We start from the raw sequence: 18,773 nt of genomic DNA on the forward strand, positions 1-18,773 counted from the left end.
ACAAAAACTATCTTAATTATTTTTTTAGGAAAAAATTCTTTTCAATTTTTTAGACTTAATTACACTAGAAAGGTGAACTATTTACATATTTTTATAATTTAATTTAATGAGACTTTATTATTGAATATAAATTTTGTAAAACAATATATCGCATAATTAAATTAAAAAAATAATAATACAATTGGCATATGTTTTTTGTTTTCTGAGTTGGTTTTCTGGTCTGCTTGGGTGTGCTCTGATGGTTCTTCTGGTTTCATGGAAAGGAGAATTTTCATTTGCTTTTACCAAGGTTTGATGAGAAATCATTAAAATAGTATAATTGTCGTGCCATAATTGAGCTACATTCTCTCAAATTGATTTCAATAATTAAATAAAATTATAATTAATTTCTAAAATCAAATTTCATTTGTCAAAATTAAAGATTTTGAATCAGATTGTAAAATGGGGCAAATATTTAATTTTTTTTGGTGTTATTAAAACATTTTTATTAGAAACTAATTAAAAATTAAATTTAAAATTTTATAATTTTATAATTAACTCTAGTATTAATAAGATAAAATTTATTTTCTATTAACTTCAAATGAATAAATGTCTCACCCATGAAAAAGTAAAATTTCTTTCTAGGACCATCATCAGAAAGTATTTCTGAAAGTGGAGGTTCTTAATTTGAAGGAAACACCTTCTCCCTTCTAGTTATGCATAAGAAGAATCAAATTATATCGAAGAATGCTCCCTTAATGGCACATCAGGCAATTTAAAAAAATGTAATATAGAGGAAGACAGTAATACAGAAGAAAATTATCAAAATGAAATTTAAGAACAAGCAAACTCTTACAGCAGACACATCATGAGCTACAAACATGGAAAAGCTTATCTCAAGGCTCTACATATTATACTAGCTTATAGCAACCAAAATAGAACGTTTCTTATCGACCTGTTGGGTTGGTGATCTCAGAAAATATAGCACCAGACTTTACATTCTCAGAATTGTTGCTGAGCTACAAGCATCGTTGCTGCTTGTAAATTACACTAGATTATTGTTCGATTTTGTTGATTTGGGACTGGGAGTTGCTGCAGTTGGTGGATTAATTGGAGTTATGTCAGGATTTGGTGCCGCAAGATTATCTGCATTACTCAATTTGAAGATTTCAAGCCCATTCAGAATGGCATCAGAGTAAACACTTATTTCAGGCCTGGGATGCAGTGCGATAGAGATATTTTGTACCCTTTCGTTTCCCTTTGGTTCAATCGTCACCGCATAATCTTTGAAGACAGGAAAGCCGTTTCCACCACTCCATTCAATTACATCAGCTTTAGACTCCGCAATTTGAGTAGCTATGTATATATAAAAAATTCTGTCTCCCGTTTTAGTTATTGGCGGTTGAATTTCACAAAAGTGAAGCCTAACAAGATAAGTGAACTTAGAATCGACCTGAAAGTCCCAAGTGAGATTGTAGTTTTCATTGGTCTTCTTGTCCATCCCCATCGACCTCGCAGTTTGATATACTCCATCGGGTGCAGCGAAATGAGTCATGTTGTTTCGGTATATAAGTTGAATGGTGTTGTTATAAAGCAGCGCACTTGGTTTTGCAATAGATAAATACTCATCATCACTATTCCAGCTTCGAAACATTCTTGCAGTGTCGTTTTGGGGTTCGATGAATTGGCCTCCCACATTTATTCTGTACATCAGCTCCAAAGCAGTGTTGCTTTCGAGGCTGCTTTCGTTGTTCCAGCTGCCAACAAATTTGAAACCCTCGTCTGTGTAATAAAGTTTGGTTGGCATGGATGCGATTTCAATCCCGTTGACGAAAGCATAAGCATCAGTCACACCAGGAATCGGAGCAAATGTTATGTTCAACGTTTCACCATCTTCAACATTTAAGCAGAACTCTTTAACAAACCCATCTAAGCCAGCATCCTGAGCATTAGGGGCAGAGCTGAAGTTACTAAGAAGGGTGTAGCGATTGGCTTTGACAGAAAAAAAAGGGATTGAGCTGCTGAAATCAGGGTAGGAAGATGGATAAAAGTAGAGGCGAATGAATTTCGTCCCGAAGGTCACAGGAAATACATAGGTGAATTCGAAGCGAGAAAGCCGAGCAGTTATATATGGTACAGCATCATTCATAGGAGATTTAAGAGTTGAGGAAATTTTTGATGCGTTGGTTGGATCTAGAAGCAAGAACGTCGAATTGGCATCTGCAGTCCAGATTCGGCCATCTCGTGCATGTCCCTCGCTGGCCGAGCCACAATCAAGAGTTATGTTGTCGATAAGAAGAGATGGTGAGTTTCCAGAGATGAGGAGAGTGTGGTGAAACAATAAGGAGAGAAATAGAAAAATTGAGGAGTTCTGGAGACAAAAATATTTGTTAATGGCGTTTCTCATATTCTGTTGAGGGAGAGATGATCAGATGAAGGGAGTGAGAGAAGGAAGGAGATAGTGGAGGGCATGAAGTGGGTGGGATTGCACAGGCATCAATCAGTAAATAGAAATTTAATATGGGTTATTTTATGTCGTGTTTTTTTTTTTTTTTTTAACTGTCCTTTTTTGGACTTAATGTCAAAACATGGTAGTATTTTATCCTCCGATGACAAGCGAAAAGCGTAAGAGAATATCACTACACATTAGCCCTATAAATCCTAAATGGTATGATATCAGTTTAATAAAATAATAAAAAATGTCAATATTAAATTTTTTAATATAATAATTTACTTTTGCCACAATTTTAAATACATATATTTACTTTTAAATTTAGATATTTGCTTCCTTAATTATTTTCCTATCCAATATTATTTACTTATTCTCATAAAATTTAATTATTGATATATTAAATTTAAATTATAATAATTTTGAATTTAATTAAGAGTCATAAAATTAAATTAAATATAAAAATATAAGGATTTTTTTAGATAAATGAGATATATTCATTAAAAAGCTCACATTACAGAATGGCCTAAAAAACTTTATACTCAACTCAACTAAGCCTTTATTCCAAAAATTTCGAGTCAGTTATATGGATTCTCTTTATCCACTCTAAACGATTTTGGGTTAAATTCTCGAAAATGTGTAATACTTCTAGGTCATGTTGTACTATTCTCCTCCAAGTAAATCTATGTCTACCCCTTCTTTTCTTTATATCCTCTACCCTAATGTGCTCTACTTGTTTAACTGGAGCCTCTGTATGTCTATGCTTCACGTGACCAAACCACCTCAATCTCCCTTCTCTCAACTTATCCTCAATTAGTACCACTCCTACCTTTTCTCTAATACTCTCATTACGGACTTTATCTTGTCTAGTATGGCCACTCATCCACCTTAGCATTCTCATCTCCGTAACTCTTATCTTAGACACATATGACTTCTTCAGTGCCCAACACTCACTACCATATAACATGGCCGGTCGTATGGCTGTACGGTAAAATTTTTCTTTTAACTTATTGGGAATCTTGCGATCACATAAAACTTCCATGGCACATTTCCACTTCAACCATTCGACTTTAATCCTATGACTAACATCCTCATATCCCCCATCTACTTGAAGGACTGAGCCAAGATATTTAAAGTGATTACTTTGGGACAGTATCACTCCATCCAAACTAACTCCTTCCCTATCACCAGTTCGACCTTCACTGAACTTGCAATGCATATATTCTGTCTTCGTTCTACTTAACTTAAAGCCCTTTGACTCTACAGTACTTCTCCAAAACTTTAGCTTTTTATTAACTCCTTCTTGCATCTCATCTATCAGGACTATATCATCCGCAAATATCATGCACCAAGGGATACTTTCTTGTATATGTTTCGTTAATTCATCTAAAACTAATATAAAAAGGTAAGGGCTTACAGCTAAACCTTGATATAATCCAACTGAGATAAGAAAATTTCTTGTGTCCCCTCCCACTGTGCGCACAATAGTAGTTGCTCCCTCATACATGTCTTTCAACACTTGTATGTACCTAATAGATATCCTATTTTGTTCTAACACTCTCCATAAGACATCTCTTGGAACACTATCATAAGCCTTTTCCAAATCGAAAAAAACCATATGTAAATCTTTCCTCGCATCTCTATATTTCTCCATCAAGTTTCTGATGAGAAAGATCACTTTCATAGTTGAACGACCAGGCATGAAGCCAAATTGATTGGGAGAGATAGAAGTATCATGACGTAGTCGATGTTCCACAACTTCATAGTATGGCTCATGAGTTTAATTCTCCTATAATTTAAACAACTCTGTATGTCTCTTTTATTTTTAAAAATAGGTACTAAAATACTCCTCCTTCATTCATCAGGCATTTTCTTTGAATTTAGAATCTTATTAAATAATTTAGTTAACCATGCCACTCCCATATCTCCTAAACACTTTCACACTTCAATTAGTATTCCATCGGGTCCACAGGCTTTACCCACTTTCATTCTCTTAAGTGCTTCCTTTGCTTCTAAAGATCTAATCCTTCTAGTATAATTCACATTCTTTTTTATTGCTCTGTAGTCTATATTCACGCTATTACCATTTTGACTATTATTAAAGAGATCATCAAAATAATTTCTCCATCTTTCTTTAATGTGCTCATCTTTCATCAATACTTTTCCTTCTTTATCTTTAATGCACCTAACTTGATTGAGATATTGACATTTCTTTTCTCTCCTCCTTGCTAATCTATAAATATCTTTCTCCCCTTCTTTAGTTCCAAGTTTCTCATATAACTTTTCAAAGGCTTGCGCTCTTGCTTGACTAACTGCCTTTTTTGTTTCTTTCTTTGCTATCTTGTACTGTTCATATGCCTCATTATTATCACACTTAGGTAATTTCTTATACCATTCTCTCTTTCTCTTCACTGCCTTTTGTACTTCCTCATTCCACCACCATCTCTCTTTCGAGGGTGGTCCATGTCCTCTAGACTCTCCAAGTGTTTTTCTAGCTACTTCTCTAATCTTTGATGCCATCTGTATCCACATATCATTGGCCTCCATATCCAGTTTCCATGCTTCGGACTCGAGAAGCTTCTTTTTGAACTTTATAACATACTAAAGTCCAGACCTAATTACAGAGTAAAATCCATGGAAGCAACCAGAGCACTAACCTATCGTCTGAACAAAGATAACCTAGCAATTAAAAAGGATTCAACCCAGAAATACCAGATTTGGGAGATCTCTTTGCCACAACCAATTGTGAAGAACCTTAGCGACACCTATAGCTACTTGATGAACTACTCAACAATCAATTGATGTCGAACTCGATATGTAACACCCCTATATTCGGTAGTGCGTTCTACTATTCCGGTGATCAGTGTCAGTCCAGACAGCTAGAATGCCTAGAACTACATGTAAAAGTTAGTGAGGAGACATAAAATAATGAAATACAAGAAAAGAAAATACAAGAAAAACAAAGAAAAAATAATAGCAATGAAATATAACCAAGTTAAATGAGCCAAAAACCATAGCGATGGGTATCCGCACCGGGAAGTTACGACGTGGACCGTTGACTAGTCCTGGACCGCGGGGAACCCTAAAAAATATTTTTAAGACTTAAATGAACATCTATTGAAGTATAAATGTCATTAGAAATATCAAAGAAAAATTAATTAATTAGTACAAAGAAATACGAGAAATAGAGAAAACAACAAAACTCGGTGTTACCGAAAAATCAGGAATGCAACCAGAATAGGGGCATTGTGGTCATTTGACATCCCGAGTTGTCTTTTGACCTAAATGTCCATTAAAAATAAGTGGTATTAAATTTTGAAAATCCCATGAAAAAAGGAAATTAAATGTCAAATACAATTTATGAAAAGTGAGAGATAAATATTAGGATAATTAAAAGTTTAATATCTTAATATTTAATCAAGTTAGTGGACATTAAGTGGCACAATATAAAGCACCTAAGGACACCTAAGTGGGCAGAATTTCCCACTAACAAAACTATCTTCTTCACTTCCATTCTCCATAGCCGAATTGAATTCTCAAAAGCCTCCATTGAAGCTCTCACGTCCAAGCTTTGATTGTCCATCTTCAAGCCATGGTTTGCACAAGAGTTCTTCATTAAAGTTAAAGTATACAGCTTGGGCAACATTTTGGGAGCAAGAAAGGGAAGTTTTGGTGGAGTTTTGAGGAAAGTTCATGAGAGGTAAATGTGTATTTTTCAATCTTGCTTCATTAAACTTTGAGTGGAGGTTGTGAGTAGTTGATTTATGGAAGAATTTTTGATGTTGATGAATTATTGGAGTTGAGCCATTTAGGCAGCCATGAAACCTCACCATGAACAGCTTGTCCTTGCATGTAAATGGTTGTTTGAATGTTAATTTAAATGTTTAATTGTATTGAAGTTAAATTCCATGTGTAAAGTTTGATTTGTAAGCTTGAAAAGTGAAAATGGAAGTTGATGGGTATGTGTAAATTTGTGGCAGCCTCATGAAGAAGATTGAAGTATTTAAGTTCATGAAATATTGTTGAATTATGTTGCTTATGGTGGCAGCATGTGTATGTGAATAATTGTTTGGATTTGGACATGTAAATGAGGTATGTTCATGTGGTTAAATTGTGTAAATGGACTTGAAAAATTCTGGGTTAGAAGGTGTATGTTGAGAATGGTTACAAGCTGTCCAAAATGACCAAAATGTGTTGTTAAATGTGTTAATGGTAAGGTACAAACCAGAATTGGCATGAAGGAAGTAATTTGGTAAGTGTTGAATATGTAATTGGTAAGTGTTTGAAAAGGATGTTGAGGGCAGTGTGCAAATGGGCCTATAACCCTAAGTGTGTGACTCCAATTGGTATGAGGCCAATTGGAGGTGAAACTAGGCACAAAATGTGCCAACTTTCATGAAGAAAGCCTACCTAAATTCTGTCCAGAAAGTAACCTTAAAAATGACCAAATCCGAATTAGTGACTTGAAAGCCTGGAAATTGACCATTTGGGCAGCAGTTAGTGTTTTGACCATAACTTACTCAAAACAGGTCCAAATGACCTGAAATTTTTACCATGAATAGTTTAGACATAGATCTACAATTCTTATGAAGACACCAAAGCCCAGAAATGGCCAGAACCAAGCCAAATAGCTTGCACAAGTTCAGGTACCAAAACTGGCCGAACCAAAAGTGACCTAAAAATGACCTAAGCCTACCATTTTAGTGCATTCTGTCCAGCATTGGTAAATTGACCATATCTTGGTCTATACAACTCAGAATGACCTGAAATTTTGCCCCGCGTGCAATAAGACATAGACCTACAAGTTTGTAGTTTGGACCGAAACTCGAAAACCGAGGGAACTAGGTCATCCGGCTAGGTCAAATTAGTATAACGAAATCCGGAAAATTGCAATAAAATGTAATACACTTGAAAATGAATTTGGTAACATTTACCAATACTAAAAGGCTATAAAATGTGACATATTGGTAACATTAGAATTGACTCACTTAGAGTGCATCAAGGGTCAATATTATAGATTGACTAATGAAATGAATTGAAGGGAATAGTACCAAGAAAATTTAAATATTAGATTTTATTGTTAGAAACAAATTCATTGAGTACTGAAACACTTTAAATTGTGTGTTTCAGTTAAAAAGGATATTGAGAAACATAAGAAACACTGAGTCAGGGCCAAGAGGCATATATCAGAGGTTTGTGCACAATAGTTATTTCTTTTGAATTTTTTAATTGAAATAAATTATGATTATTTGTATGTTATTGTTTTAAATTGTGTTTGTGCACAATAATTTTGATTTCTTATTTTCTACTTAAAAATTTATTTGAACATTATAGTTTTAAATTGTGTCTGTGCATAATACTTTTTATATTCACTGCTTTTACTAGAAAATTTATTCGGAGAAATGAGTTATGAATAATTTTTGATTGTTTTGGCTTTGAGAATTTTATTTGGAAATTATTGTGTTGCCTACTTTGCAAATGGAAATTTTGAGATAAAATGTGATTTGGGAATTGTATGAAATATTGTGATTTGGAATTATTTTGATTCACACTTGGCATGATACTGTTATTATATTCCTCCCTCTTTAACTTATCTGTCTGGGGTGAGTTTGATTATGTTCCTCTCTCTTTGACTTGCCAGTCTGAGGTGAGTGTGGATGAGTACTCATTATTTAGCTAGCTTCCTCTCTCATTGATTTCGATTATTGGGGTGAGTGTGCCTTGTCGTGATGTACACACAGCATGTTCGGAAAATTTTGTGTCATTACCTAAATTGTGCTATTGATTGGCAAAACTGTGTTACTCAGTTATTTGATCAAATTGTGTTATTGATTGGCAAAACTGTGTTACTCAGTTATTTGATCAAATTGTGTTATTGATTGGTAATACTGTGTTATTCAATTGTTTGATCAAATTTGTGTTATATGAACTTCGTAAATTGTGAAATGGAATTGTGAATTATTTGATTTGTGAATTGTCAATAAAAGATTTATATATCGTATTTCAAATTGTTATTGTGCATCACTGAGTAAATTTTACTCAGCAATAGCTTTTCATTGCCGCAGTAGTAGACAGATGTGGCAAAGAGACTAGGCTGCTAACGCTATATTGAGAGTTTATCGGGTATATTGAGTATACCATATTTTTGCATTTTGTATTGTAATGTATATTCACTGTATGTATATATTGTTCTTGGTTTTGAGCAGTTGTAAATTAAAATTGTACATTAAAATTGTAAACTAAAATTTTAAATTATTTTGGCTTGTAAATATTGTGATATATTTTTTTTATCTCGATTTTTGGAAACACTAGGAAATTGGTTGTTGAACTGTGTTAATAATGTTTGAGAAATTTATTGTGTTGAACAAATTGTTGGAGTTTGGGATTGAGGAATTACATATTTGAAGTGCTTTTTATAGGTTTTTGAAGAACTATTTTATTCAAAATGTAGATGGCACTCTGCCAAAATTTTTACAGAAATTATTAATACTTCAAATGTGTTATTTGGTTTCACTTCAGTTAAAAAAATTTTTAACACCTGTCAATAGTGCTCACCACTGTAAAAAGAAGTAAGAAAAGTTTTAAAATTCCTTGTAGTGTATTTAATGGGTTATCAGTAGATGAAGTTGGTAATTCATTAGGTATACTACGGGATCATGTTATGCCTTACGGAGGGGTAGGGTGTTATATGTTTTAGTGGTATCAGAGCAAAGTTTTTAAATTCTGTTTTCACCTATAATTTGAATATTCTTTCTTCATAGTACAACTGCTCAATGTCATTGTTTGATACATACAGTACATTACATTATAAATATGCACTAACGGGAGGAAATCTCCTTGTGTTATTTGTTCAGGAGGTCTAAGATCCTCGAATTGACTATGGAAGAGGGTGATCATTCAGTCAATCAATCGATATAGGCTGAGGTACAAGGGAATACTGACCCTACACAATGTCGATGGATCACCGCATCGCCCCTCGATCGCAGCTTTCTGCTCGATTCGCTCAGATAACAGTAATGTTCCAACAGATGGCTGGTAACGTGCCTACTCAAGTCCCACTACAGACACCAGTGGTACAACTACGATCTTACGCTAGGCGAGATGATAAATTGATGAAATATGGGGCTATTGAGTTCAAGGGGACAGATCCTCTAGAGGCGAAGTAGTTAGAGAGAATGGATAGGGTGTTCAAGAAATCGCCGCATGCAGGAGCTCAGATTTGAATATTCAGTGTCTCTGCTACAGGGAGATGCATATGACTGGTGGAAAACCATTCCCCATAGTCTGGTAGAACCTTCAGTGCTAACATGGAATGATTTTCTATGGGAATTCAGACAAAAATATGTCCCTGATGCTTATGTGGACCAGAAGCTACAAGAGATCCTAAGTTTAAAACAGGGGAGTAGATCGGTGGCTGAATATAAAAGAGAATTTTCTCGCCTGAGCCATTATGCAGTAAGCCTACTTTCTACCAGTAGGGAAAGATGTAAGAGGTTTGAAATCGGCTTGAAGCCTAGTATCAGATTACAAGTGGTCGGATTCAAACATAACAACTTCTCTGAGCTTATTTCTCAAGCATTAGAATTAGAAAGAATTGAATCTGAAGCGGCCCCTGAGAAAAAAAAAATCAGAGAAGACAGAAAAAGAGGAAAAGTCAGTAGAACAGAGTTCCAGTGGTCCTACTGGAAAGAGAAAAAACTTTGGGAGACACAACAGAGGTGGTAAAAAGTCCGGTAGAGATAGATCTTCTGGACAGAAACCACCTCGATCCGATCAGCAAACTCAACAGAAACCCAGAAATGTGCTGTCAGATCGACTTTGTGAAACTTGTGGTAAACCACATAGTGGGTTATGTTATAGAGCCATAGGAGCATGTTTTAATTGTGGAAAGATTGGTCATTTTGCTAGGGATTGTGATAATAAGTGAAATTAGTTTTGAAAGAGTTTATCGGCGAAAAGTATTTTCTAACACACCATAAATTATAAAGCTAAATGGCAAGCCTACTTAATGTAAGGCAAGAGGATGTAAAAGTAAGTTACAGTAATAGAATTGCTCTAGATGAGGGCAAGGAAGCTACTGTTAGTAATTGTTAATGGATATTGTAATCAGAATAAGATTCGAATATCAGTAAATTCGAAAAGGATAAAATATAGGAAAATTTGATCTATTGGGATGTATCGTAGTAACTATGCAATGTTCTTGATGTTTATACTGTAAGCTGCAGATTACAGTACTGACTTGATATTATTGTGTAGAGCTACGTATTACTCGATAGTACACCAAGATGAGAATAGTTGCCAACGGCATCTGTTTTGGTATAGTTATGCCAGGACAGAATTTTATTATTGGAAATAAGTTTGAAAATCCTACTTAGGGATTTAAAACTCAAAAGTTAGAATATCGAAAGGTTATAGTTAGTACAAAAGGAAGTAAGTTATAGAATATTAATAGATAAAAAGAGTTGTGGAAGTAAAAATTTGAATAGTTGGTTCAGATATAACAAAGAAATGTTACGAATGTGAGTAAGGTTGTTGACTAGAATGGTCAGAGGACCAATGACTAGATAAATAATTCTAACATGACCTCAAGGGTCATTCAATAACGAAACATGAACTGAAATATTAGACAGAACAATAGTAAGAGAAGATTAGTATTATACAAACAAATTAAATATTGTATTAGATTGTTAAAAGTCTTATACAAATTCAAAGGAAAGAAGATTATACGATCATATAGAAAGGAGAAAACAAACGTATGACTGTTGTAAGATGGCTATTGGGTAAAATTTCAAAACGAAATTTATTTTAAGGGGGGGAGAATTGTAACACCCCTATGTTTGGTAGTGCATTCTACTGTTTCGGTGACTAGTGTCTGTCCAGATAGCTAGAATGCCTAAAACTACATTTAAAAGTTAGTGAGAAGATATAAAATAATGAAATACAAGAAAAGAAAATACAAGAAAAACAAAGGAAAAATAATAGCAATGAAATGTAACCAAGTTAAACGAGCCGAAAACCATAGCAATGGGTGACCACACCGGGAAATTGCGGCATGGACCGTTGACTAGTCCTGGACCGCGGGGAACCATGAAAAATATTTTTAAGACTTAAATGAACATCTATTGAAGTATAAATGTCATTAGAAATATCAAAGAAAATTAATTAATTAGTACAAAGAAAACGAGAAATAGACAAAACGACAAAACTCGGTGTTACCGAAAAATTGAGAATGCAACTCAAATAGGGGCATTGTGGTCATTTGACATCCCGAGTTGTGTTTTGACCTAAATGTCTATTAAAAATAAGTGATATTGAATTTTGAAAATCCCATGAAAAAAGGAAATTAAATGTCAAATACAATTTATGAAAAGTGAGGGATAAAGATTAGGATAATTAAAAGTTTAATATTTTAATATTTAATCAAGTTAGTGGACATTAAGTGGCACAATATAAAGCACCTAAGGACACCTAAGTGGGCAGAATTTCCCACCAATAAACCCATCTTCTTCACTTCCATTCTCCATAGCCGAATTGAATTCTCAAAAGCCTCCATTGAAGCTCTCACGTCCAAGCTTTGATTGTCCATCTTCAAGCCATGGTTTGCACAAGAGTTCTTCATTAAAGTTAAAGTATACAGCTTGGGCAACATTTTGGGAGCAAGAAAGGGAAGTTTTGGTGGAGTTTTGAGGAAAGTTCATGAGAGGTAAATGTGTATTTTTCAATCTTACTTCATTAAACTTTGAGTGGAGGTTGTGAGTAGTTGATTTATGGAAGAATTTTTGATGTTGATGAATTATTGGACTTGAGCCATTTAGGCAGCCATGAAACCTCACCATGAACAGCTTGTCTTTGCATGTAAATGGTTGTTTGAATGTTGATTTAAATGTTTAATTGTATTGAAGTTGAATTCCATGTGTAAAGTTTGATTTGTAAGCTTGAAAAGTGAAAATGGAAGTTGATGGGTATGTGTAAATTTGTGGCAGCCTCATGAAGAAGATTGAAGTATTTAAGTTCATGAAATATTATTGAATTATGTTGCTTATGGTGGCAACATGTGTATGTGAATAATTGTTTGGATTTGGACATGTAAATGAGGTATGTTCATGTGGTTAAATTGTGTAAATGGACTTGGAAAATTCTGGGTTATAATGTGCATGTTGAGAATGGTTACAAGCTGTCCAAAATGACCAAAATGTGTTGTTAAATGTGTTAATGGTAAGGTACAAACCAGAATTGGCATGAAGGAAGTAATTTGGTAAGTGTTGAATATGTACTTGGTAAGTATTTGAGAAGGATGTTGAGGGCAGTATGCAAATGGGCCTATAACCCTAAGTGTGTGACTCCAATTGGTATGAGGCCAATTGGAGGTGAAACTAGGCACAAAATGTGCCAACTTTCATGAAGAAAGCCTACCTAAATTCTATCCAGAAAGTAACCTTAAAAATGACCAAATCCGGATTAGTGACTTGAAAGCCTGGAAATTGACCATTTGGGCAGCAGTTAGTGTTTTGACCATAACTTACTCAAAACAGGTCCAAATGACCTAAAATTTTTACCATGAATAGTTTAGACATAGATCTACAATTCTTATGAGGATACCAAAGCCCAGAAATGGCAAGAACCAAGCCAAATAGCTTGCACAAGTTCAAGTACCAAAACTGGTCGAACCAAAAGTGACCTAAAAATGACCTAAGCCTACCATTTTAGTGCATTCTGTCCAGTATTAGTAAATTGACCATATCTTGGTCTATACAACTCAGAATGACCTGAAATTTTGCCTCGCGTGCAATAAGACATAGACCTACAAGTTTGTAGTTTGGATCGAAACCTGAAAACAGAGGGAACTAGGTCATCCGGCTAAGTCAAATATAATATACTTGAAAATGAATTTGATAACATATACTAATACTAAAAGGCTATAAAATATGACATATTGGTAAAATTAGAATTGACTCACTTAGAGTGCATCAAGGGTCAATATTATAGATTGACTAATGAAATGAATTGAAGGGAATAGTACCAAGAAAATTTAAATATTGGATTTTATTGTTAGAAACAAATTCATTGAGTACTGAAACACTTTAAATTGTGTGAAACACTTTAAATTGTGTATTTCAGTTAAAAAGGATATTGAGAAGCATAAGGAACACTGAGTCAGAGCCAAGAGGCATATATCAGAGGATTGTGCACAATAGTTATTTCTTTTAAATTTTTCAATTGAAATAAATTATGATTATTTGTATGTTATTGTTTTAAATTGTGTTTGTGCACAATAATTTTGATTTCTTATTTTCTACTTAAAAATTTATTTGAACATTATAGTTTTAAATTGTGTCTGTACACAATACTTTTTATATTCACTGCTTTTACTAGAAAATTTATTTGGAGAAATGAGTTATGAATAATTTTTGATTGTTTTGGCTTTGAGAATCTTATTTTGAAACTATTGTGTTGCCTACTTTGTAAATGGAAATTTTGAGATAAAATGTGATTTGGGAATTGTATGAAATATTGTGATTTAGAATTGTTTTGATTCACACTTAGCATGACACTGTTATTATATTCCTCCCTCTTTGACTTATCAGTCTGGGGTGAGTGTGATTATGTTCCTCCCTCTTTGACTTGCCAGTCTGAGGTGAGTGTGGATGAGTACTCATTATTTAGCTAGCTTCCTCCCTCATTGATTTCGATTATTGGGGTGAGTGTGCCTTGTCGTGATGTACACACAACATGTTCGGAAAATTTTGTGTCATAACCTAAATTGTGTTATTGATTGGCAAAACTGTGTTACTGAGTTATTTAATCAAATTGTGTTATTAATTGGCAAAACTGTGTTACTCAGTTATTTGATCAAATTGTGTTATTGATTGGCAAAACTGTGTTACTCAGTTATTTGATCAAATTGTGTTATTGATTGGCAACACTGTGTTATTCAATTGTTTGATCAAATTTGTGTTATATGAACTTTGTAAATTGTGAAATGGAATTGTGAATTATTTGATTTGTGAATTGTCAATAAAAGATTTATATATCGCATTTCAAATTGTTATTGTGCACCACTGAGTAAATTTTACTCAGCGATAGCTTTTCATTGTCACAGTAGACAGATCGAGTATGAACAGACTAGTCGCTAATGCTATATTGAGAGTTCATCGGGTATATTGAGTATTCCATATTTTTGCATTTTGTATTGTAATATATGTTCACTGTATGTATATATTGTTCTTGGTTTTGAGCAGTTGTAAATTAAAATTGTACTTTAAAATTATAAACTAAATTTGTAAATTATTTTGGCTTGTAAATATTGTGATATATTTCTTTTATCTCGGTTTTTAGAAACACTGGAAAATTGGTTGTTGAACTGTGTTGATAATGTTTGAGAAATTTATTGTGTTGAACAAATTGTTGGAGTTTGGGATTGAGGAATTATATATTTGAAGTGCTTTTTATAGGTTATTGAAGAACTGTTTTATTCAAAATATAGATGGCACTCTGCCAAAATTTTTAAAGAAATTATTAATACTTCAAATGTGTTATTTGGTTTCACTTCAGTTAAAAATTTTTTTAACACCTGTCAATAGTGCTCACCACTGTAAAAAGAAGTAAGAAAAGTTTTAAAATCCCTTGTAGTGTATTTAATGGGTTATCAGTAGACGAAGTTGGTAATTCATTAGGTATACTATGGGATCATGTTATGCCTTACGGAGGGATAGGGTGTGACACGATAGCACCAAAAATAGGGGAGGCCTAACTTTATAAAATAGCAAACCCACTAAAGTCCAAATGAGACCACAAAAAGAAATCCTGAAAACGAGACAACATGGCAGAGTTCCAACAACTACTCACCACTAGGGGTGAGCATTCGATTCAAACTGAATCGAACCGGACTGAATTAAATTATGAAAATCGAATTACATATTTTAAAAATCGAACTGAACCGAAATAGATGAAAAATCGAATTGAATCGAACCAAATAGTTCTATTTTGATTTGGTTTGATTCGGTTCAAATAGATCGATTTTGATTTTTGATTGATTTTTTAATTTAAACTTGATTTTCAAGTTATTTGTTCTAATTTTGACTTTGGTTTGAACCTAATAACCATTAATCAATGAAATTAAATAATTTATATATATATATATATTTAATTATATATAATTCATAAATTTCTCATAAAAATAAATCAATTCAAAAATCAGTTTAGTTCGATTTGATTCTGTTGACCCCGTGTAGCTCAAAATGAGCATTGATTTTGATGATAACAAAACTCAAAGAGAATCTATCTAACCTAACCTCAAAGTGATGTGTAGATTCTTTGTCTTATGCATAAAGAACCTTTGAAGTTGCATCTAAGAAGAAAAGATACTCAAAGGCATTCCAAGACAAATCCAAAATGAGAAAAAGACTATGGAAATCAAGACTCAAAGCAAAGGTATGAAAAGCATAGTGTTAGAGTCTTAGGTCTTTTTGTGAAAAAGAATGGATGAGAATTTAGTCATATGGAGCTCAAAAATAAAAATTTATTTTCTGATTACTTTTTCTCATCATGACCTTGAACACAACTATTGAAACATTTTTTAAAGGTCTAAATCATTTTACATTGCAAGTTGAGACATGCAGCTGTTGACTTAGTTTCCTAACTGATTTGCTAAAATTTCGGTTGTCGCTCCTAAAATTTCATTAGTTTGCTAATTTATCGTAGTCGCTCAACTTCGCACAAAAGGACAAAATAACGGCTATTTTGTCTTGGGCAGTGTGTATAACGTTCCAAAAGGGTTTCAAACGGTCTAAAATGATTTGGGACTATAAATACACCTTCTTCACTTCATTTACACTTAATGAAAGCTTACATTTGAACTCCAACATTGATTTTTCATTTATTGCTTTCATTCAAGAGCTTTAAAGATTTTGAGCTTCCATTGGCAAATCAACTCATCTCTTCTTTATAGTTTGATTTGTATTGAGTAAGAGTGAGTGTTGAAATATTGAATTGCATTCAAGAGAGGTTGTACAAGCACCTATTGAAGCTTGAGAGAGAAAGTGCTTGTGATAGCACTTGTGAAGGTTTCAAGCTACCTTGGTGTAAAAGCTTGGTGTTGAGAAATTGTAAAGGGCTTTTGGTCTCTTGCCTTCAAAAGAGCAAATAGTGGAGAGAAGACTCAAAGAGGGTTCTTTGAGAGAGTGGATGTAGGCTAGTTAAGCCGAACCACTATAAAATCCTTGTGTTTGATCTCTCTAACCTTTACCTCTTTACTTTTGAGCAATTTAAATTTCTTTTCTCATATACATGATATTGAATGTTGGTTAAATAGATTGAGTTGATAAATTTGTGGACATATTGAGTGACTTGAGAAAATTGGTTGATGAATGATTTGTTAGATATTGCCATATACATTGATTGAGAATTGAATTGCAACTTAGGAACACATTGTTGAAGCACATATTACTTTCTTTTTATATAGAAGAATCACATAGTTGAACAAAGCCACAATTTTTCATTAGGCTATAAGCAAGGGCCGAAAAATTGTTAAAGTCCAATTCACCCCCCTCTTGGACTATTTTGGGACAACAAATTGGTATCAGAGCCTGACTCTCTTGCTTAGGGTATTACAACCTTAGAGTGATCCATAATGGCTAGTTCATCTAGTAATACTGCCGGTATACCTGCACCTTTAGTTGAAGGCTACTCAATCACTAGACCACCACTTTTCAATGGCACTAATTATTCATTTTGGAAAGTAAGAATGAGAAATTTCATACAATCTGTAGATATTGATGCATGGAGAATTATTAAAAATGGTCCACATGTTCCTCAAAAGAATGGTACTGGAACTACAAAAGTTCCAAAACATGAAGATGAATATGATGACAATGATTGGAAGAAAATCTCTATAAATGCTAAAGCTATTAATATTTTGCATTGCTCACTTGACCTTAATGAATACAATCGTGTTTCAGGATGTCAATCTGCTAAGGAAATTTGGGATAAGCTTGAAGTAACTTATGAAGGAACTGATGTTGTTAAAGAGTCCAAAGCAAACCTTCTGATTCGAGATTATGAGTTGTTTGAAATGAGGCCAGGAGAATCAATTGCGGATATGAGTACAAGGTTTACTGATCTTGTAAATCTTCTCAAAGCACTTGGTAAAAGATTTGAGGAAGCTGAACTTGTGAAGAAAATTCTTAGATCACTTCCAAAATCTTGGGAAGCAAAGACAACAGTTATCCAAGATACCAAAGATTTCAAAACATTCACCTATGATGAACTCATTGGTTCTCTCATTGCACATGAGATGGTATACAAGAAGGATGAAGTTGAAAATGACCAAAAGAAGAAGAAAAGCATTGCTCTCAAGTCAAATAAGGATGAAGATAAGAAGAAAGGAGTTGCATTCAAAGTTGACTCAAGTGACAACTCAAGTGCTTCGAGTGAAGATGATGATGAAATGGCTATGCTTGCAAGAAAATTTAAAAGAGCTTTCAAGAAAGGTGGAAGCAAATACAAGAAATTCTTGAAAAAGTATACTCCCAAGGATAAACACTTCAGAGATTCAAAAGAAGAAATTGTATGTTATGAGTGTCACAAACCTGGACATATCAAGCCTAAATGTCCATTGCTCAAAAAGAAGAAAGGAAAAGAAGATAGGAGCAAGAAAGCTATGAAAGTAGTATGGAGCAACAGTGAAGAATCTTCAAATGATGAATCAAGTGACAAAGAGGCTGCTCTTCTTTGTATGATGGCACTTGAAGAAAAAGCCGAGAGCTCACAAAAAGAAGAAGAAAGCGACAATGAGGTAAATTCTTATGAATCTCCTAATGTAGAAGAACTTGAACTTGCATTTGCTAGAGTATATGATGAGTATAGAAATTACAAAAGAAAGTGCACTAAAATGAATTTAGAGATTGAATCATTGAGATCACAAAATATTGCCATGTCCAATGTGTATAAAGAAAATGAATTTTACAAAGGACAAATTGCCATGTTTAAAGAACTAGATTTAGAGTTGAAAATCTCAAAAGATACTTGTGAAATGCTCATTGAGAAAAATAAAGTTCTTGAAACTAAGGTAGAGTCTTTGACAAATGATTTGGCAAAATTTACAAAAGGAAAAGAAACTCTAGATGTACTTCTTGGAAACCAAAGAATTTCGAGTGAAAAATATGGAATTGGTTTTGATGGTTTCATGAACTATGAGAAGTACAAGAATCATTTCATTAAAGCATCTACATCTTCCTTGCCTAATATTACATGTTATTATTGCAATAAAAGAGGTCATATGATTAGCTCTTGTGCACTTAGGAAAGGTCATTTCAAGGTAAAGAAGGTATGGGTACCAAAGGGAACC

The 18,773-nt window shown here is 33.7% G+C and overlaps 1 protein-coding gene across 1 annotated transcript; it reads right to left on the reverse strand.

Annotated features, from left to right (window-relative positions):
* Positions 1 to 738: 738 nt before the first annotated feature.
* On the reverse strand, positions 739 to 2,470 carry LOC131179363 (receptor-like protein kinase FERONIA). Its single transcript, XM_058146179.1, has one exon. The coding sequence runs from the start codon at positions 2,384 to 2,386 to the stop codon at positions 1,025 to 1,027; it is 1,362 nt and encodes a 453-aa protein (XP_058002162.1). The 5' UTR covers positions 2,387 to 2,470; the 3' UTR covers positions 739 to 1,024.
* Between the last annotated feature and the right edge of the window lie 16,303 nt (positions 2,471 to 18,773).

The sequence above is a fragment of the Hevea brasiliensis genome, chromosome 4 (assembly GCF_030052815.1).
Source record: "Hevea brasiliensis isolate MT/VB/25A 57/8 chromosome 4, ASM3005281v1, whole genome shotgun sequence".
NCBI classification, from domain to species: Eukaryota; Viridiplantae; Streptophyta; class Magnoliopsida; order Malpighiales; family Euphorbiaceae; genus Hevea; species Hevea brasiliensis.